General features: G+C 36.3%; 2 protein-coding genes across 2 annotated transcripts; both read left to right on the plus strand.

Moving 5' to 3' along the window:
* The first annotated feature begins 2,984 nt into the window (after nucleotides 1-2,984).
* Nucleotides 2,985-13,127, plus strand: LOC120151631 (putative disease resistance protein RGA3). The gene is made up of 2 exons (XM_039164016.1): nucleotides 2,985-2,999; nucleotides 12,210-13,127. The coding sequence occupies exon 2, from the start codon at nucleotides 12,367-12,369 to the stop codon at nucleotides 13,087-13,089; it is 723 nt and encodes a 240-aa protein (XP_039019947.1). The 5' UTR covers nucleotides 2,985-2,999; nucleotides 12,210-12,366; the 3' UTR covers nucleotides 13,090-13,127.
* On the plus strand, nucleotides 13,100-20,882 carry LOC120151608 (putative disease resistance protein RGA1). The gene is made up of 3 exons (XM_039164003.1): nucleotides 13,100-13,592; nucleotides 13,694-14,472; nucleotides 20,647-20,882. Exons 1-3 carry the CDS (start codon nucleotides 13,135-13,137, stop codon nucleotides 20,706-20,708), a joined length of 1,299 nt encoding a protein of 432 aa, XP_039019934.1. The 5' UTR covers nucleotides 13,100-13,134; the 3' UTR covers nucleotides 20,709-20,882.
* The last annotated feature ends 1,909 nt before the right edge of the window (nucleotides 20,883-22,791 follow it).

Raw genomic sequence — 22,791 nt, forward strand, 5'->3', positions numbered from 1 at the left:
ATAAAGTCTAGATGTGTAATAAACCATAAACATAGATGTTAAGAATCAACATATAATGACTTAAAATAAAATAAAATTAAACCTATAGGATTTAAGTCTTTATATTCTAAACTTTATTCAAGGACCAAAATGAGTGTTATATAAACATTGAAGCAGAAGTCAAAAACACCATAAATAATAAACACAAACAAACATGGACTAGAATGTGAACTTGCATGAATGCTATGACCGCATTCAAATATTCTCATAATAATTGCAGTTACAAATGGGGATTAAAATAAAATAAAACAAAAATATAAGACAGAATTCGAAAGATTAGCAAAAATGCATAATAACTAGACAGGGACGAAAATGAAACATTTACGAATATAAAAACCAGAGTCGAACATTAGCAAAAAATAAATAAATAAATAAATAATATAACACATAATAAGGACTAAAATAGAAATATGAAACATGAGAGCTTGAAATTAAAATAGAATGCATTTCCATTAATGGCCAAAATAACAAATTACAGATGAGGAAGGACCTAGATTGTAGTTACCCCGCAAGCTAAAATACACATAAGGCCCCCTGTGAAACTACGTCGTTTCACTAATGATGTATAAGGCCCAAAATCGGGCTTGCTTACCCATTCATCCCCATTTCTCATTTCTTATCAAAATAGAGAGGAGAGAGAGATTCAAAAATCTCTTAAACTCCTCTCATCGGAGAGAGGGACCCGGTTGAGCTTGCGGTAGCAAGCAGCGACGCACGACTACTGGCACGGCGGCCGGAGGGACCAGATGGTCCCAAAAGCATCTCCTCACCTTCCTTTACCCGAAACCTAAACCATTTTCATCTAAAAAACACCTAACAACCCTAGATCTAAGATTATACCTCTCGAAAGCTTTGAACTCCGGCGACCACTTGGCTTTCCGGCACTCCTCCGATGAAGGTATTATCCTCTCCTACTCCTCTTTTTTTTTCTTCTCGGTTGTGGTTCGAATGGATCTCGGTTCTTTTTTTCTTCGGTTCTTTTTTTCTTTTATTGATGCATGTGTTGATATCTTCTAACTGATGGATGGTTGAGTTCGTAGGGAATGATATCCCTATACTCATGCTGTCATCTCTTGGATTTGATTAGATTTGCTTGGATTTTTTCTAATTTTTAATTGATTTCTCTGCTATCTCACTGTTGAGGGTCACTGTGGATGATGGATGGACTGGAGAGATTGGCAGTGGCTCGAGAAATCACCAGCGGCGGCTCACTCGGCTCGGGAGTGACCGGTGAAGACCACGCAAGGCTGGGGAAGCTAAATAGCCAGAGGCGGCTGGCTGGCTGGCTGATGAGTTAGGGTTAAGACTCTAATGTGTTTAGGGTTTTCCCAAACGGGCCACATCGGGTTAGGTCACAGTCCAGTGGGTAGAGTCCAGGTCTAATGATTGGATTAGCATATTGGGCTTTGGTGTTGGGCTCCGGAATCTTTGTACTGGGCCTGGAAACAGAATATAATATGTAAATAAAATAATAATAATAATGCTAATAATAATAATTAAAATAACGATAATAATAATATATAAAAAAGACCCGGACAAAAACGGGTGTCTACAGCTGCCCCTCTTTGCACATTCTTGTGTTAACAAGAATAGGGCAAAGACGACAATACAACACGTTTTTGTCTGGTTCTCTTTCTTTTTCCTATAAATTGGATATGCGTGTTGGTGGGGACGACACTGCTCATACGTGATGAAGAGGTCTGGTCGTCTAAAGGTGACAAGGTTCCTACATGATGAGGAAATATGGTCGAGGGATGACACTTCTCATACGTGATGAAGAGTTCTTGGCCATCTTTAGGAAGGGTGATAACTCGGTTCCTACGCGATGAGGACGGCTGGTTATCTAGGGGTGACACGGCTCCTACGCGATGAGGAGATCTGGTCGGGGGATGACACGACTCATACGTGATGAAGAGTTCTGGCCATCTTTAGGAAGGGCGATAACATGGTTCCTACGTGATGAGGACGTCTAGTTATCTAGGGGTGACACGACTCCTACGTGATGAGGAGATTTGATCAGGAGATGACACGATTCCTACGTGATGAGGACGGCTGGCCATCTTTAGGAGTTATGATTTCAAGAGAAACCGATTCAAAGATTTGTTTCAAAAGAAACAGACTCAAAGATTTGTTTCAAGAAAAACAAGCTCAAAGATAATGTGTTTCAAAAGCAACTGTCTCGAAAGAGACAAAATTCGTTTCAAATGACACAACTCAAAAGATGACGTTTAAAGGGAATTGTCTCAAGCGAGACAAAATTTGTTTTTAAGGGAGACGTTCTCAAATATCGGTGTTTCATGGGAAACTGTCTCAAATGAGACAAAATTCATTTCAAGGGAAACGATCTCAAAGATGTTTGTTTTGTTTCAAGGGAAACAAATTCAATGATGGTAAATTTTGTTTTCCAAAGAAACAAACTCAAAGATTTTTCTCAAAGAAACTGTCTCGAGAGAAACAAAATTTTGTTTCCAAAGAAAGAGATTCAATGATTTTTTTTTAAAAAACATTGTCATAAGAGACAAAACTTTGTTTTTCAGAAAATTGTATCTTAGTGAGACAAAATTTTATTTCCAAAGAAACAGACTCAGATTTTTCTTCAAAAGAAACTGTTTTAAGGGATAAAACCTTGTTTCCAGAGAAACAAACTCAAAGATGATCGGAAACAAATTCAATGATGGTAAATTTTGTTTTCCAAAGAAACAAACTCAAAGATTTTTCTCAAAGAAACTGTCTCGAGAGAAACAAAATTTTGTTTCCAAAGAAAGAGATTCAATGATTTTTTTTAAAGACATTGTCATAAGAGACAAAACTTTGTTTTTCAGAAAATTGTATCTTAGTGAGACAAAATTTTGTTTCCAAAGAAACAGACTCAGATTTTTCTTCAAAAGAAATTGTTTTAAGGGATAAAACCTTGTTTCCAGAGAAACAAACTCAAAGATGATCTTGTTTTAAGAGAAAATGTTTCAAGAGACAAAATTCGTTTGAAGGGAAACGATTCAAAGATGTCATTGAAAGGAAACTGTCTCATGCGAGACAAAATTTGTTTTAATAGAAACGATCTCAAAGGTGGGTATTTTCAAAAGAAGTTGTCTAAACGATCTCAAAGGTGGGTATTTTCAAAAGAAGTTGTCTCGAGAGACAAAATTTTGTTTCAAAGGAAATAAACTCAAAGATTTTTTTTCAAAAGAAATTGTCTTTAAGAGATAAAATTTTGTTTCAAAAGAAACAGACTCAAAGATGGATCACATCTTAAGTGAGACCAAATTTGTTTCAAATGAAACAATCTCAAAAGTTAGTTTTTCATTAGAAACTGTCTCAAGAGAGACAACATTTGTTTTTAAAGAAATAGACTCAAAGATGATTTTGTTAAGAGAAACAAACTCAAAGATTTTCAAAATGAACATATTCAAAGATTTAGTTCAAGAGAAACTGTCTCAAGAGATACAAAATTCATTTTAAGAGAAACAGATTCAAAGATTTTTTCCAAAAGAAATTATCTTAAGAGAGACAAAATTTTGTTTCCAAAGAAACAGACTCAAAGATTTTTGTTTCAAAAGAAATTATCTTAAGAGAGACAAAATTTTGTTTCCAAAGAAACAGACTCAAAGATTTTTGTTTCAAAAGAAATTATCTTAAGAGAGACAAAATTTTGTTTCCAAAGAAACCAACTCAAAGATTTTTGTTTCAAAAGAAACAATCTCAAAGATTTTTTTACAAAATTGTCTCAAGAGAGACAAAACTTTGTTTCAGACTCAAAGATTTTTCACGAAATTGTCTCAAGAGAGACAAAACTTTGTTTCAAAATAAATAGACTCAAAGATTTTTGTTTCAAACTAAACAACTCAAAAATTTTTATTCAAAAGGAACAAACTCCAAGATTTTTATTCAAAAGGAACAAACTCAAAGATTTTTTCAAGAGGAACAAACTCAAAGATTTTTTCAAGAGGAACAAACTCAAAGATTTTTTCCTCAAAAGAAATTGTCTTTAAGAGATAAAAAATCGTTTTAAAAGATTCAAATATTGTCGATTTTGTTTATATGGAAATAATCTCAAAGGTGTTTTCAAAAGTGTTTATTTTGTTTCAAATGAAACAATTTCAGGATTTGTTAAAAGGGGAAATGTCTCGTGCGAGACAAATCAGCTTTGAAAATCTCAAGTGATATTAATTTTGCTTTAAGTACAACAACCTTGAAATTTGTATTATGAGAGAAAATGATGTCTCAAGCGAAACGAAATTTGCTTTAAGATATAGTCTCAAATGAGACAAAATTTGTTTTTAGAGAAATTGTCTCAAGCGAGACAAAGTTTGTTTTTGAGAAAACGATCTCAAGTGAGATTAACTTTGTTTAATGTGAAACAAATTCGAAATTTGGATCTCAAAGGGAAAAGGTCTCAAGCGAGACAAAATTTGTTTTGAAAGAAACAACAATCTAAGGTGAGATTAATTTTGTTTTTAGTGAATCAAATTCAAAATTTGTATCTCAAAGGAAAAATGTCTCAAGCGAGACGCAATTTGTTTTAAAATTCTCAAAATTTGTGGAAAAATGTCTCAAGCGAGACATAATTTGTTTTAAAGAGAAAGTTGTCTCAAGCGAGACAAAATAAAATTTGTTTTTAAGAAAACTATCTCTAATGAGATGACACTTTATTTATTTTTATTTTAAAGAAAATAATCTCAATAGCTCAAAGTTTGTCTATTGATTCCTGCATGTTGAGGAAACGTCTTCAGAAGATCTGATTGTTGACTTCAGGAAGCCAAATATGTGGATTGCATTGTTCTTTCAAGTTGAAAACATCTGGTTATTTCCGAGCTCTTATTTCCTGAAAAGATCAGAATGATGCATTTTTGACTAATTATCTTGGATGTTATGATAGATGTCAATATGAAATTTATTTGATTTTTTTTTTTTGAATTTGTCCTCAAGTGAGGAGAAAAATGTCTTTAATACACATGATGATAAATGTTTGATACAAATTTTATGTATCATGTATGTATGTATGTATGTATGTGTATACTTTTCTCGATCTAGAAGGAGAATGATCGCGAGAGCAGTCTTCACTCTATCATTGATTCAACTTGTCCGTATTTCCACCAATGTGTACTCTTACAAACCTTGACCTGAGACCATTTGTTTATTCCATCAAATTTTGCCCTAAAATTTAGCTTCTCTTGCCCCAGCTTCGATCTTGAGCTTCAGATAGATATTTTTTGAATTCCAAGATACGCCTCCAGAGAGATTATCTTGTTTGAAAATGTTTTTCTTCTTCTTTTATTTTCAAAAGTCTGAAAATATCAATAGTTTTGAAAAATGTTTAATCAAAAGTTTTGAAAACATTGCTCCTTTCAAGGTTTCACAATTGACAAATCATAAAACAAGAGTTCATTGGATATCAAAGAATTAATTACTCTTTTAATCCTTCAGTAAATTATAGATATTTGACAAGTGTCAAGATCAATGCTATCTTTGAGAGATGGTTAAGTAAGGAAGGATAAAAAAGTCTCAAGTGGTTAATTTTGGTCAAAAGTATAGTGTTCTCATTTATTTGATGTTCTCTGATCTGATGGAGTAGCTTCTGTACTCAGTTATTGGAAGTGTTCTCTGACTCCCAACTCTCATGTTCTCATTCATGTTGTGTGATGCCTCATCAAGGGATTTGAGCAATCGTCTCCTATGTAATAATCTTCATATTCGAGCCGCCCTTTCAGGTTTTCAACTCAAATCCTCCTTTGGTTTCAAGACGTTACTCAGAATTTTACGTCTTTAACCCCCCTTTGTTATTTTTCTCTATCATGCATTAAAGATTTTAGAAAATCTTTATAAGTAAAATATTAATCCTGATAGGCGGGATGAAATATGAGGATAGTCTCTTCCGCTTAGAAATCCATGTATGATTAGAAGGGACTTGTAAGGCACGTAATGTAGGTCATGGTTCAGGGTTATGAAAGAAAGGGATAAAAGGCCCAAACATGTGTTTTAAGGGTATTTGAACCAAGGATCAATTAACTCTGATGCCTTCGATCTTGTTTTGCTCAATTTGAATCTACTCGCATATCTTTCTCTTGATGTTTTATGATCTTCGAGTCAAGTGATTCTAGAGTGATTGTGTTTGATTAATCTCACGGTTTGAAGCTCAATGCGTCATTTGAGTCAGGAGACTCTTTGTCTGTGTTCTTTGTCCTCTTTTTGTTCTTTGCTTTTTCTTTGATTTTTGCTTTGATTTTTCTCTTTGCTCTTTGTTTTTTTTCTTTGGTTTGATCTTTGCACTCTGCGTCTGGTTCACCTTTCGGTATCTCATTTGGATCAATTTTCTTCACTCAGATTTCCTTCACATTTCCCCCCAGTGTGGAGGGTGATCCTTGGTTAGGGTTGAATCAAAAGAAAATATCATTCAGGCTCAAAGGGGACACAAGGGATATATTTTCTCCTGTTGTGAAGGGATAAAAAAAACCGTTCATCATCTCATACACAGAAGTCCTTGCAGAAGAGGTATCCCCAGGGGGATAGATTTTCAGGATTAATTTTTATTTAAATGAAAACAGTAATTAATGCATGATAGAATTATTTTGAATGAATTCTATTTTTTTCTCTTCGCTTCTTGCTCTCAACATGTCTTAATTGCTCATGCTCGTCTTCAGAAAATTGATGCGAGATGCCCCATGTCTTGTTGTAAGAGGGTTCATGTTCAAGTAAACATCTTGTACTCAATGTCTTCAGGTTTTATTGATAGAAAAATCTTGGTTTTACATCTAAGAAGACGAAGGTGCAACTTTATTGGCTCAAAGAAAGGTAAGGATATGACTTTTTGTGTCTCAAAAAGATAAAGACAATGTTTCAAGGTCTCAAAAAGAATGAATGTCAAAAATTGGTTCTTTTGGTAGTGATCATGAATTATTTAGGGTAAAGAATCAAGAGATTTTATTTTTGGTTTAGATGGGATAATATAGGTCCAATCTTGCCATATGTCAAAAATCTATAATTCTTGAAGAATTAAGAGAATATGTAATTCATTTGATATTCAAAGAACTCAAGATTAAAATTCGTTCCATTATCCAACCTTAAAAGGTAGTATAAATTCAAGTATTAAGATTAAAAATATTTAAGCAAATATAAAAGATATAACAAAACGAGTTCAAACAAAACACTCTCAGTTCAAGTGTTAAATGCAATGCCCCAATTTTCTTCGATTGTACATGCCCTGAATTCATCAAGTTCTGGATCTTGATCTTCAGTGTCTTACAATTCTCAGCGGAATGACTGAAGCTTCCTATGTTGTAGTTGTACCCGAGATCAACATCATGGACCTCCAGGAACGGGGACTCTTTTCTCATATCATCTTGGAAGGCTCAATCCTACAACCAGCCGAACAAGCTCTCGTCGTAATGGTTTCAACTTCTTACTTCTATTCTCAATGTGGTTAGAACCACTTCATCGAATACTGCACTGATTAATTCCATGTTTTTAAGAATGATGAAATGCAGATGCAAAATACAAAGATGCAAATGTAGATGCAAAAATGTTGATCCCAACGATGAATATCTTAGAATAATTTCCACCAGAGATGAAAGCTTTCACATCACAAGACAATCTACTTTACAGACATGCCTTCGCTTAGATGCTGAGTCTGAAATAGATCGCTGCTTCGTCTCAGATCTTCGTCCTTGAAAATAATGCCCCTCAATGATCTGTAATCTGACACCATTAATGCCCCGGCGGTGCTGAAGTCAGTGCGTCGCTCCTTGATGGATAGCGATGAAATAATTGTAGATGAGAATCTACTGTTGGATTACTCTTTGGCTCAATGGATCATCGTTTTAGTCTCGAATGTTGCACAATCTTTGAGCTCACTGCTTCGTTTTGTCTCTTCGTATTTGAAACTGATGCCCCTAAAGCGTTCTGTAATCTGACACCATTAATGCCTCTACAGTGCTGAAGTCTGTATGCCACTCCTTGATTGTTAGTGATAGAATGATTGTAGATGAAAATCTACTGCTGGATCACTCCTCGGATCAATGGATTATCATATCAATCTCGAATGATGCAGGATCTTTGAGCAAGTCTCATTCTTGTACTCTGAACTTCTTTAAGCCCTCGGTGCATGTCTGTGTATGCGACTGCTTGATTGAAAATTTTTATCTCTTCTTGTGAAGATTTTCTCATGGATATCCCCTTGCGGATCAACATTTTCATATTATAGCATGACGATGCAATGCAATGCAAAGAAGGATGAAAAATGACAAACAAAATAAATAAGTTAAGGTGTAAAAACAAAAGAGAAAAATGAGTTAGTACATGTAAAATAATTTATACGGATAAAAATGTTATTCAGAGATGAATATAACACCTACCCCGTCATGATATCTACCCAAACATGCTTTCAATTAAATAACAATCCTACCCGGACATGCTATCTACCCAAAATGATCTATTTTCAAGAAATTGGCCCTAACCGCATGGTATCTAGTTCGCATGCTTTATTCGGGAAAAAAATATATTCTACAAATTTAAAAGGTTAAGGTTTAGAGTCGTTCCTCCTTCGTGTACACCTATTTTGGGTACCTACTGACGGACAAAGGTTCGGTATGACTATACCTAGGGTGATCGTTCGACGGTTCACTATATGCTTGGTTTCGGTTCTAACGAAAAAAAGGGACTCGAATTGTCCTTGATGTCGGTGCCCCTTTGGGCTGCCAAACCCTCGATCCTCACCCATTATAGGTTTCAAGCGGAACGAGTTCAATTCGAGGGGATTCACTGCCTTATACCCATGCGAGGAATAAATTCCTACGAAGGTATAAGGTATGTATCCCATGGGTTATTTGCTAAAACTCATACGAAGAATAAATTCTTACGAGAGTAAAGCATTCACCCTGACTAATTTGGATCGAAGCTCGTGTCTAGATCTTATGTTATGCAAATGCGAGTGATGTGTGTGACGAGGAGCGTACCTACCTTCGACTTAAAAGGAAAACGAAACAAGGAAAAAACTTGATAAAACCTTGACGAATCTGAAAACAGAGATTAAATTATTAGTATGACAGATAAAAATGAAGCAATTAAAAACTTCAATAAACGGATCATAAGTTAACTATGTACTCAAACTTATAATTTCCACTAAGACGACAATGTGTAAGCGACCTACAGCTTAACTCTCTAAAAAACTGGTCCCCAGCGGAGTCGCCAAGCTGTCATAACCATTTTTTGTAAAACAATGATTTAATATTATTTTTAAAAACAATTATGACTTTAATTTTAAAAAATTGAGTGATTTTGGATTAGATTTAAATTAAATTGGATAGGAGTCGCCATCGACCTTTGGGTTAGGTAGGTCGAATACCTAAAAACGTCTTTTAAAACAATTTTAAGAAAAATCATTTTTTAAGACAAAATTCGGTCTGCGTTACCGAAGATTCATTTAAATGGATTCGGGAGTCGGTTACGTGCGGGGAAGGGTAAGCACCCCCACAACGCCCCAAAATTGGTACTGTGTAGCTTACACGTTGTCGTAAATGGTGGAAATTACGAATCGAATATAAAATTAAAATATGATCCATTTATTGAAATATAATTAATTTGCTTGGAATCAATTAATTAGAGAAAATTCTTTAATTCGAAAAGAAATCTCGAAATTAGTAATCTTCCGTCGGGAAAACTATTTCGACTATTTCTTATCCGTAAAAAATATTCTCTCTTTGACAAAACACGAATTGAATATATATATAAAATTGATGTTTACATACAACAAAATAAATTGATTAACAAAAAAAAATGAATCGAATATAAAATGTAGAACGAAGATTGATAATTTACATGAAATGAAATAAATTATTATTCAGAGACCTTTGCAATGTTTAAAATGGAATGAATTAATAATTAGCAAAATACAATTAATTTATTTCAAGTCCTTATTTGGTTCGAATGTCGTATTGGATTGCAATACTTCGACCAAGCAATACTTCGATCAAGCAATGCTTTCCACGCCCATTCTACAAATCATTGTTCTTGAAATTTTCCGAGCAACAAGTTAACATATAACATAAAATAAATAGAATATATATATTGAAATATTTATAAGATGCACGTATACCTAATAAAATATAAAGGATAAAATATTTGCAAAATATTATAATCAAGTATGTAATAAAACATTAACTAACGGGTCCTTTATGAAATAAATAAATAAATAAATAAATAAATGAGATCAAACTAAATTTACATCATATACATGGATATAAATAGATATAAGGTCAAAATTTGTAAAATACATACATGCATGCAAATATAATATCATAGATACAAACAATAAACGAAAAATATAAACAAACGCAAGCAATCTACAAGAGAATACAAAACCATATTTAGAGATAATCAAATTGTAGTGCACCTGATTAATTAAGATTAAAGTAAAACTAAGGATAGGACCAAACCACAAAAATAAAGTAATAAAAGTCTAGATGTGTAATAAACCCATAAACATAGATGTTTCAGAATCAACATATAATGACTTAAAATAAAATAAAATTAAACCTATAGGATTTAAGTCTTTATATTCTAAACTTTATTCAAGGACCAAAATGAGTGTTATATAAACATTGAAGCAGAAGTCAAAAACACCATAAATAATAAACACAAACAAACATGGACTAGAATGTGAACTTGCATGAATGCTATGACCGCATTCAAATATTCTCATAATAATTGCAGTTACAAATGGGGATTAAAATAAAATAAAACAAAAATATAAGACAGAATCCGAAAGATTAGCAAAAATGCATAATAACTAGACAGGGACGAAAATGAAACATTTACGAATATAAAAACCAGAGTCGAACATTAGCAAAAAATAAATAAATAAATAAATAATATAACACATAATAAGGACTAAAATAGAAATATGAAACATGAGAGCTTGAAATTAAAATAGAATGCATTTCCATTAATGGCCAAAATAACAAATTACAGATGAGGAAGGACCTAGATTGTAGTTACCCCGCAAGCTAAAATACACATAAGGCCCCTGTGAAACTACGTCGTTTCACTAATGATGTATAAGGCCCAAAATCGGGCTTGCTTACCATTCATCCCCATTTCTCATTTCTTATCAAAATAGAGAGGAGAGAGAGATTCAAAAATCTCTTAAACTCCTCTCATCGGAGAGAGGGACCCGGCTGAGCTTGCGGTAGCAAGCAGCGACGCACGACTGCTGGCACGACGGCCGGAGGGACCAGATGGTCCCAAAAGCATCTCCTCACCTTCCTTTACCCGAAACCTAAACCATTTTCATCTAAAAAACACCTAACAACCCTAGATCTAAGATTATACCTCTCGAAAGCTTTGAACTCCGGCGACCACTTGACTTTCCGGCACTCCTCCGATGAAGGTATTATCCTCTCCTACTCCTCTTTTTTTTTTCTTCTCGGTTGTGGTTCGAATGGATCTCGGTTCTTTTTTTCTTCGGTTCTTTTTTTCTTTTATTGATGCATGTGTTGATATCTTCTAACTGATGGATGGTTGAGTTCGTAGGGAATGATATCCCTATACTCATGCTGTCATCTCTTGGATTTGATTAGATTTGCTTGGATTTTTTCTAATTTTTAATTGATTTCTCTGCTATCTCACTGTTGAGGGTCACTGTGGATGATGGATGGACTGGAGAGATTGGCAGTGGCTCGAGAAATCACCAGCGGCGGCTCACTCGGCTCGGGAGTGACCGGTGAAGACCACGCAAGGCTGGGGAAGCTAAATAGCCAGAGGCGGCTGGCTGGCTGGCTGATGAGTTAGGGTTAAGACCCTAATGTGTTTAGGGTTTTCCCAAACGGGCCACATCGGGTTAGGTCACAGTCCAGTGGGTAGAGTCCAGGTCTAATGATTGGATTAGCATATTGGGCTTTGGTGTTGGGCTCCGGAATCTTTGTACTGGGCCTGGAAACAGAATATAATATGTAAATAAAATAATAATAATAATGCTAATAATAATAATTAAAATAACGATAATAATAATATATAAAAAAGACCCGGACAAAAACGGGTGTCTACAAATCCGGTGTGGACCCTAGGTGAAACGGTACCATTTCTTTGTTTGATACAGAGAGTGATCCAAAATTTATGAATCTTCCATTTCTTTCTTTGGCTTTGAGCTGTTGCTTTTGTTTCCAGTTTTTGCTTTACAGATTGTGAAATGGCGGATGCACTTGTTTCAGCGACTTATCAGTACCATCTTGAGCAACTTGGACTCCTTGTTCCGTAAGGAGCTCGCCCTTTCTGGCAGCCTCATAACCGAGCTCGAGAGTCTGCAGAGTACTCTCACGACAATCCAAGCGGTGCTCCATGATGCCGAGGAGAAGCAGTGGAAGAGTGAAGCTATCAGGAATTGGCTCGCAAAGCTCGAACAATCAGCCTACGATCTCGAAGATCTGCTCGGTGGTTTCGAAACAGAAGTTCGGGGCCTTGGAAACAAGGTATCCACGTTCAATACCCTTAAGAACCCACTTTTGTTTCACTTATCTATGGCACATAGATTTAAGACTGCAAGAGAGGAATTGGATGCCATTGCCGGGGAGAAAAGCAAGTTCCACTTGCGAGTGTGTGGGGGAAACTGAATTTGAACGGAATGAGGATAGGGAAACCAGCTCCCCTGTGAAAGAATGGGAAGTATTTGGCCGAGCAGATGATAAGGGAAAGATCGTTAGTATGATATTTAACGACGCGAATCATCATGATGGCCTCTACGTTTATGCAATATGCGGTATGGGAGGTCTTGGAAAGATAACGATTGCTCAATTGGTCTGCAACGATGAGAACGTGGCCAAAGCCTTTGATTTGAGGATTTGGGTGTGTGTATCGTATGATTTCGATGTAAAAAGGTTGACTAAAGCCATTGTGGAATCCATTGAAGGGGGATCATGCGACATCCTAGAGCTAGATCCCCTGCAGCTATGCTTAGTCGAGAAGCTTGCCAGGAGGAGGTTTTTACTTGTTCTTGACTATGTGTGGAACGAGTACCATGACAAGTGGGATAGACTTCATGAAGCGCTGCGATACGGAGGGTGAGGAAGTGCAGTCATTGTCACAACTCGACTTGAGAAAGTTGCTCATATGATGGCTACGGTTCCTTTTCATCGATTGGAATGTTTGTCCAATGACGATTCCTGGTCCTTATTCAAGCGAAGAGCCTTTGGGATGGGAACAAATGAAGGCAACCCGAACCTGGAAACAATTGGGAGTAAAATCGAGCAGAGATGTGGAGGGGTGCCATTGGCGATTAAGGCAACTGGAAGCATATTGTGTTTCAAAAGTCTTGAAAGTGAATGGTTACACGTCAGAGATAGCGAGATATGGGACTTGGAAGACGAGGCAAGTAGAATCTTAGCTGTGTTGAGGTTAAGTTATGAACATCTTCCTTCTTACATGAGGCAGTGTTTTTCATTTTGCTCAATATTTCCCAAAGATTATGTCATGAACAAGGACGAGTTGATAGGACTATGGATGGCACCTGGATTTATTCCTTCCCACCATTGGATTTGCACGATACAGGGTGTGAAATATTCTTTGAATTAACTTGGAGGCCATTATTCCAAGATATCGATGAGGATATTCACGGAACTGTTACGTGTAAAATGCATGATTTAATCCTTGATCTTGTGATGTCAATTAGGAGATACGAAATATGTGTGATTGATTCCAATAAGAGGTTGAAATTACCAAAAACTGATCGTCTCTTGTTTATTCATACTAGCAATTCACCAACAAACATTGTGGACTTATCCAAACTGCAGCCATTGCGCTCGTTGATCCTCGATAGAGATCTCGTCTTTCGCAGTGCTAGTAACATCAGTAATCAAAAGTATCTGAAGGTTTTGGACTTTGGCCGCAGATTAAGCAACATTGCGTTTAAAAGTTTGAAGCAGCTGAGGTATTTTTGCCTTCATGATCATCGTGTTAAAACTCTACCCGAGTCAACAAACTCCCTACATAACTTGCAGACACTAAATCTCGAACGGTGTCGAAGTCTTAAAATGTTACCTAAAGGTATGAAGTATTTGAAAAATCAAAGGTACTTAGACCTTAGAGGCTGCGATGACCTGATTTCTATGCCTGTTGGATTGGGACAATTATCATGCTTGCGCAAGCTCAGCAAGTTCATTGCGGGAAAGGACAAGGGTTGTGGCATTGATGAGTTGAACGAGTTGGCCATAGAGGGAGAATTGAGCATCACAGGACTTTGTAATGTGAAGAATTCAAAAGAAGCTGAAAATGCGAATTTGATAAAGAAGCAAAATTTAAGATCATTAAGCTTGACTTGGCAAAACCGGGAAAGTACTCATCATCAACATATAAATGATGAAAAGGTTCTTAATGCCCTCCAGCCTCGTTCAAGCTTGAAGAAGTTATGCATAACTGGTTACCAAGGTGTTAGGTTCCCAAATTGGATGACATATCTGTTGGTAAAGCTCAATCCCACATAGTATTGGAAACACTATTGGGAATGGGTATTTATGGTTTGGATTTCCCACTTCCTTGTTGAGCAAAAGAGAACAAGGGGGACTCTTGCGCACTGCCGCCGTCGCTTATTGCAACGATTACACACATCGGGGTGAATTTGTTTCTAAGGCAGTGGTTATACCAAGATACGGTTTACGAATCTGTTTCTTTTCAATTATTGTTTATCTTTCCTGTCAGTGCTAACGGTGTGGTTTTGCAGTATATTTTACCAACAATTTAGAAACGAATTCTACATACTGCAATCATGACAACACCTTTGAGCAAATTGATTCCCGATCTTTCCAAGCTCGATACACTTGATGGAAAGAATTATAGAAGGTGGTCCTAACGAATCCTGATATTCTTCGAGCAGCTTGATCTTGACTACGTGTAGCTCAAGCCACCACCTACCATGCCGCCAACTCCAGCTGCTGGTAATGATTCGGATGCAGTCCTGAATGATGATGCCATAGCAACTGCCGCTCTCGCTACCTACGAGAAATACGAGAAAGACAACAAAACGGTGCGAGGACATCTGTTCAGTCACATGTCAAATAAACTATTTGATACGTTTCTTAGAGAAAGGAGTGCCAAGGCAATATGAGACATTCTCGAGAAAAAATATGGTGCAGACGATACGGGCATCAAGAAGTACGTTGTCGGTGAATGGATCAAATTCCAGATGACAGACGATAAACCAATAATGGATTAAGTCCATGACTATGAGAACTTAGTCGCCGACATCATCGTCGAAGGGATGCAAATGCGTGAGGTGCTGCAAGCCAATGTTCTCATTGAGAAGCTGCCCAAGTCCTGGTCCGACTACCGCAATTCTCTTAAGCATAAGAAGAGAAAAATTTCGCTTAAAGAGCTGGTGGGCCATATGAAGATTGAAGAAGCCAATCGTATAAAAAATAAGCTTACTAATTCTATGAGTAATTTATCTTTTAGAGTTAACTTGGTTGAGTCTAAATTTAAGAAGATCATGAAACGTGGGAATCAAGATAAGAAGACGAAACCTCATAAGGCTACCAACTTCAAGAAGTCAGGAAATGACAAATCTGAAGGAAAGAAGCTCAAGTGCTATGTCTGTGGTTTACCCGACCACAAAGCTTACCAATGCCAACACCGCTCAGATCACCAGAATGAGAACAAGCCACATATGCACGTTGTAGAAGAAGATGATGAAATCATTGTTGCGGTGGTCTCAGAAGTTAATCTGGTGGAAAACAGTTTGGAATGAGTTGTTGACACTGACACTTCGAAGCATTTCTGTGTAAGGAATGAGATTTTCACTGAATTCGAGGATGGGAACGTAGGTGAACGTGTGTACACGGGGAACTCTAGCAGCACTGAAGTGCTAGGCAAAGGCAATGTTTTACTCAAGCTGACTTCTGGTAAAACTCTGGCTTTAAATAATGTTCTGTATGTACATGCCTTGCGTAGAAATTTGATAAGTGGTGGGCTTCTGAATAAGGCAAACATTAAGTTAGTTTTTGAGGCAGATAAACTTGTACTTTCTCGAAATGGTGATTATGTTGGGAAAGGGTTTTTTAAGCAATTATTTATTTGTCATAGAAACTCAATTTAATGAAAATAAAGTTACCACTTCTGCTTATATTGTTGAATCCATTGATATGTGGCATGCTAGATTAGGACACGTGAATATTCATGCTTTAAAGAAATTGATAAATATGAATGTTCTGCCTAAACTAGACACAACTAGCTTTTTAACAAATGTGAGATTTGTGTAGAAGCTAAGCATACTAGACCTCACTTTAAGACTGTTTCTAATAAAAAGACTGAGCTGTTAGAACTCGTTCATACTGATCTAGCAGATTTTAGAACACTGAAAGTAAAGGAGGAAAACACTACTACATAACTTTTGTAGATGATTATTCAAGATATACAAAAGTTTATCTCCTAAGGACTAAAGATGAAGCTGAAAACTTCTTTCTTATTTATAAGGCAAAAGTTGAAAATCAGTTAGATAAGAGAATCAAACGGGTTAGATCTGATAGAGGTGGTGAATATGGATCTAATTTCTTAAAAGATATTTGTGAAAAGAATGACATAACTCATGAAACTTCATCCCCCTATTTTCCTCAACAGAATGGTATAGCCGAAAGGAAAAATAGAACTTTAAAAGATATGATGAATTCTTTACTAATAAGTTCAGGGTTATCTGATAACATGTGGGGTAAGCCATTCTATCAGCAACTCATATCTTGAACCGAGTTCCTCATAAGAAATTAGATTCTACCCCATATGAATTGTGGAAAGGATACACTCCTAATTTATAATACCTGAAAGTGTGGGGGTGTCTGGCTAAAGTGGGTTTGCCAGATTTTAAGAAGTCCGCCATCAGACCTAAAATCGTTGATGCAGTGTTTATAGGGTATTCTACGAATAATGTCGCATACAGATTCATGCTTTTACAAGATTATTCTATTTATGAGTCAAGGGATGTTGTTTTCTTTGAAAATATTTTTCCTTTAAAGGAACCGAGAATAAATATTGAAACACAAATAGAATATATTACATCCACTTCTTCTAGTAATCTTGCTATGTCTTCTGAACAAATTGTTTTTAGCCTAAAAGAAGTAAAAGGCAAATAGTTGAAACCTCTTTTGGACCAGACTTTATTACTTCCTTTATTTATGAGATAAATGATTTAGACTCCATTTTAGATCCTATAGCTCAAATTTTTCTGTTAGATGAGGATCCTAAAACTTTTAAAGAAGCTATAATATCTATCGATGCTAGTTTCTGGAAAAGTGCTATTAATGATGAACTAGAATCGATAATGTCTAATCATACTTGGGAATTAGTTAACTTGCCTAAGGGATTCAAACCAATCTGTAATAAATGGGTCTTCCGGAAGAAAATGAGGCCAGATGGTTTGATTCAGCGGTACAAGGCAAGGTTAGATGTCAAAGGGTTCACTCAAAGGTTTGGTTTAGACTACTTTGATACACACTCTCCCGTTACGAAAATCTCAACGATTCGTGCATTATTTGCGCTAGCCTCTATTCATAAGTTGCAGGTACATCAAATGGATGTTAAGACTATTTTCTTGAATGGAGATCTAGATGAGGAGATTTACATGGAGCAGCTACTAGGTTTTGAAGCACATGGTATGGATGGAAAAGTCTATAGACTTAAAAAGTTACTTTATGGACTTAAGCAGGCTCCTAAACAATGGTATGAGAAATTCTATAAAACTATTCTCAGTTTTAGCTTTATTGTGAATGGTTCGGATGCTTGTGTGTATTCGAAGATGTTTGGCACTGAATGTGTCATCATAAGTCTGTATGTTGATGACATGTTGATTTTCAGTTCTAACATTGAGTCCATTAACAAAGTTAAGAATTTCTTGTCCACTAAGTTTGAGATGACAGATTTGGAAGAAGTAGATGTAATCTTCGGAGTCAAAGTTACCAAAACTGAAAAGCGATTTTCTTTAAGTCAAGCACATTATATAGAGAAAGTGCTAAAGAAATTTTAAAAGTTATGATGTCGTCCCTGTTCGAACTCCTTATGACCCTAGCATACATCTTGTTAAGAATAATAGAAGTAGCGTTTCCCAAACTGAATATGCTAAATTAATCGGAATCTTAATGTTCTTAATGAACTATACTCGGCCTGATATTGCTTATGTTGTGAGTAAACTGAGTAGATATACTCATAATCCGAGTGGTGAACATTGGATTGCTCTTAAACGCTTACTGAAGTATCTTAAGGGTACTTTGGATTGGAAACTTGAGTTTGTTGGCTTTCCTGCGGTACTGGAAGGATATTGTGATGCCAACTGGGTTTCTGATAATGATGAGGTAAGCTCTATGAGCGAGAATGTTTTTACTTTGGTGGAGCAACAATCTCGTGGAAATCATCAAAGCAGACTTGTATTGCTCGTTCTACCATGGATTCAGAGTTTATAGCTGTTGACCTAGCTGGGCAAGAAGTCGAGTGGCTCAGAAGCTTGTTAGCAGATATTCCGTTATGGGGAATACCGACTCCTTCAGTTTCATTGTTGTGTGATTCATAAGTTGCGATATGTGTGGCTAAGAACCAAACTTACAATGGTAAGAAAAGACATTCACATAAGACATGAATAAGTTAGACACTTAATAAAGAACGGAGTGCTCTCTTTAGAGTATGTGAAGTCGGAAAAGAACCTAGCAGATTCACTCACCAAAGGGTTAAGTCGGAAGCTGGTCCTAGATTCGTTGAGGGGGATGAGTATAAAGCCCATTGGTTGAGGAATTCATGGTGGATACCCAACTTAGTTATCTAAGTTCCATGTGGTCAAACGAAATCATGGAAAGACTCATAGTGCACATTCCTACTGCCTATCCATATGATGAATAATATGCATGCCCAGAATGAGCTTAAGTTCTCTTAATAAATTCATATCCCAGGCTTTGGGTGGTCTTAGTGAGAAAGACTTGATGAATTTACCGATTTTAGCTGAATATCTATTCTTAATAAGTTCATAACCCAGAGTGACTGGGTATTCCTAAATAAGAAGGAAATAATGAACTTACCGACAGAAAGGTTGAGTTTGTTAAACTCTCAATAAATTCAAATCCAAGTATTTGGATGGTTCTAATGAGAATGACTTATTGAATTTATCGATAAATGAGGTTAAATATTTATTCTTAATGACTTCTTAGCTCAGAGTTTGGGTGGTTCATTAATAATGAACTTGAAGAAAGTCACCATACCCTTTGTGAGGTTGAGCTATTATAAAAGCTCTTAATTATTTCATATCCATTTTTAAGGGTGGTTTATGTCGAGATAAACTTGATGAAATAACCTATGTAAGTGATAAGGGTTAGCCGCCTTCTATGAAAAATATTGGGCCATTTTTCTAGCACATTTACTAGAATCCTGAGGTAAGATAGCCAAATATATATATATATATCTTACACATCGAGGACTCAGGTGGATTAAGGGGTTAGTTGTGTGTTATGAGTTTACCCCAATCTTAGAAAGTTCCATACTAGTTTCACTTATCTAAGAGAATTATTGCTCATCATCATTATGTACTAGTTCCAGATACGTTCACTAGTGCTTAAGCAACTAATCTCGCTATTGCTCTTCTGGAAAGTTTCTTTTCGAGTTTTAAAAGAATTCTTTCGCATTAGTGGGGGAATGTTGGTAATGCTCAATCTCACATAGTATTGGAAACACTATTGGAAATGGGTATTTACGGTTTGGATTTCCTACTTCCTTGTTGAGTGAAAGAGAACAAGGGGGACTCTCGCGTACCGTCGCTGCTGTCGTCCGTCTCGATTCGTCTAGTCTCGGCACGGCATAGCTCGGCTCGTGGTCGAGGTCGAGGTTGTGGTCGTGGTAATACTTGTCTTCGACACGTCCGCGTGGATACTATATTTTTAGAGAAAATTCTTGAGGAATTTCTCTTCGAAAGAAACAAATGGAAAAATGTGAAAGATTTCAACTGATATTTATAGGCTATTGAGGACTATTTAAATTCAAATGATAACAGATGATTTATGAGCTATCGGAAATTAAACAGTTTTTTCCTAAATTAAATCATAAACATTAAGATGTACTGGACAGATTTCTAGCTTTGTACAAAGGGGACAAGATGTTAATATCAGGAGTTACAATGATTTAATTTCAGGAGTTACGAGAGTTATAATAGCTGAATAATGATGAAATGAACCTGGACTATTTCGGAGTCAGGTTCATCTAGACGTTTCAGCTGTTATAAAGAAGGGTTTTAATCCTGATATTTTGTGGACAATTTTAACCCTATTTCTAGCTTATAAATATAGAGTTGGTTTCAGCTTCTCAACTCACACTCAATATTCAGAATTCACTCTCCAAGTGTTTTGTAAATATTTTATTTGTGTACTTTCCGATCAGAATTTCAATACCACCAGCAGTCCACTCCGATTTTGGGTGTACGGAATTTGGAGCAATCGTGTTAACCTCGGGGGACGGTCTGCCTACTACAGCGATTACACACATCGGGGCGAATTCATTTCTAAGGCAGTGGTTATACCACGACACGGTTTACGAATCTGTTACTTTTCAATTATTTTTTATCTTTTCTATCAGTGCTAACGATATGGTTTTGTAGTCTATTTTACCAACATGATCTACTTCTACCAAACCTTGTTGAAATCTCACTAGAAGATTGTGAAAGATGCGATTAGATTCCACCATTAGGGAAATTACGCTTCCTTAAGATCCTTAGTATTAAGGGAATGGGTGCACTAAAGTGTATGGATAATGGCTTCTATGGAGATATCGAAAGTTCTTTTTCATCACTCGAGGTTCTCAAAATCGAGAAGGCTCCATGTTTGAAGGAATAGACAACAGTGAATGGTGGAGAACATTTTCCTCTCTTAAGTGTATTATTTATCAGAGGTTATTCTAAGTTGGTTAATCCCCCAATGTTGCAATATCTGAAAGTGTTACATGTTATAGGAACTAATGTTACTTCACTTAAATCTTTAATAACGAACTCCACTAACCTCATATCTCTTGAAATTTTTGAACCCTATGAGAATATAGATATACCTGATGGACTACTGCAAAACCATAAACACCTTAAGAGGTTGTTCATCCATAAAAGTAGTTTAAAGTCTTCATCTGATGTGCTAGATAATCTATCCTCCCTTAAAAGCTTGGGACTTCATTTTGCTCATGTCACAACTTGAAGGCTTGCTTATAGGACTACAAAACCTCAACTATTTAGAAACTTCGAGATTAATTCAATGTGAAAGCCTTGTATCCCTTCCAGTAAACAGATTGCAAGCCTTATCTTCCTTGTCTGAATTGTTTATTCAAAGTTGTGAGAAATTAGCCTCTTTATCTGATGGGGTGTGATATCTGACTTCCATCCGAAGCTTACATATTAAAGGATGTCCAAAGTTAACCTAATTGCCAGTGAGTATATCTAAGGTATGACTCATAAATATATCGGTAAAGAGGACAGATGATAGAGTTGAGTGAGCGAACATCATCTGTCCTTTTTAGAAAGTCTCGTAGTGGGGGTTATGTTTATGTGGGTTGGGGGTGCGGCCCCACAGTATGGTACATGATTATTTTTTTAAATATGTATCAGAGTTTATTTATTATAAAAGGAGATGTAACCTAAACCTATGAGATATTGAATAAAATTTTAGCGTCGCCTAGAGCACCGAGGACGTAAGCACATTGTTGAACCTTGTTAAAATTTTTGTGTTCTTTCTGTTTTCTTTACCCGATTATTCAATAATTGATATCAGATGTCAGGAGCCAAATTCGAAGTTACGAAATTCGATGGTCAGGGTAACTTCAGATTATGGCAAACAAGGGTGAATGATCTGTTGGCGCAACAAGGGATCCTGAAGGCTTTGTGACCTATAAAGCCGGTATCGATGGAGGAGGAAGATTAGGAAGAATTATAGCAACGAATGGCAGGAACCATACGATTATGTTTGGCGGATGAGGTCATGTATCACGTCATGCATTTGTCATCTCCAGATGAAATTTGGAAGAAGTTGGAAAGTCAGTTTATGTCCAAATCCTTAACGACTAAACTGTATCTAAAGCAGCAACTCTATCTAAAGCAACGGCTGTATGGGCTAAAGATGCAGGATGATCATGATTTGGCGCAACATGTGAATGTCTTCAATCAAATCGTTTCTAATTTGGCTTAGCTTGATGTGAAAATTGAGGATGAATACAAAGTGATGTTTTTGTTGTGTTCGTTGCCTCCCTCTTATGAACACATGGTGACTAATCTTACATATGGGAAAGAGATTATCAAAGTTGAGGAGATTGTTGCAGCCTTGTTGGCTCACAACCAGCGGAAGCAGAACACAGGGGAAAACTCTCAAGCTGATAGCTTATATGTCAAGGGTAATCGAGACCGTGGACGAAAACCAGAGAATGCAGGGTCTGGGAAGCGGAATATCAGATCCAAATCTAGGGATAAGAAGAAAATGCACTGTTACAAGTGCAAGGAGGCATGACATATGAAACGAGACTGTCTGAAGTTGAAAAAGCATACTGATGAGAAGCGTGATGACTCATCCAAATCTGTGAATGTGGTCGAGGATGACAATTCTGATTGCAATGAAGGTGATATGTTCTCTATTTCAATGAATCAATTGGAGGATGCTTGGATTCTTGATTTTAGATGTTCTTATCACATCACGCCAAATAGGGAATAGTTTTCGACATACAGGTCGATTAATTCTGGTTCTGTCTATTTGGGTGATGATCGATGTTGCAATATTATTGGTATTG

The sequence above is a fragment of the Hibiscus syriacus genome, unplaced genomic scaffold (assembly GCF_006381635.1).
Source record: "Hibiscus syriacus cultivar Baekdansim isolate YM2019G1 unplaced genomic scaffold, ASM638163v2 tig00111061_pilon, whole genome shotgun sequence".
NCBI classification, from domain to species: Eukaryota; Viridiplantae; Streptophyta; class Magnoliopsida; order Malvales; family Malvaceae; genus Hibiscus; species Hibiscus syriacus.

Coding starts and splice junctions, on each gene's coding strand:
- LOC120151631 (XM_039164016.1), top strand. CDS start 12,367: ATGATGCCGAGGAGAAGCAGTGGAAGAGTGAAGCTATCAGGAATTGGC.
- LOC120151608 (XM_039164003.1), top strand. CDS start 13,135: ATGATGGCTACGGTTCCTTTTCATCGATTGGAATGTTTGTCCAATGAC. Junction 13,593..13,693: donor GGTGTGAAATATTCTTTGAA/TTAACTTGGAGG, acceptor GATGTCAATTAG/GAGATACGAAATATGTGTGA. Junction 14,473..20,646: donor TAGGTTCCCAAATTGGATGA/CATATCTGTTGG, acceptor TATTTTACCAAC/ATGATCTACTTCTACCAAAC.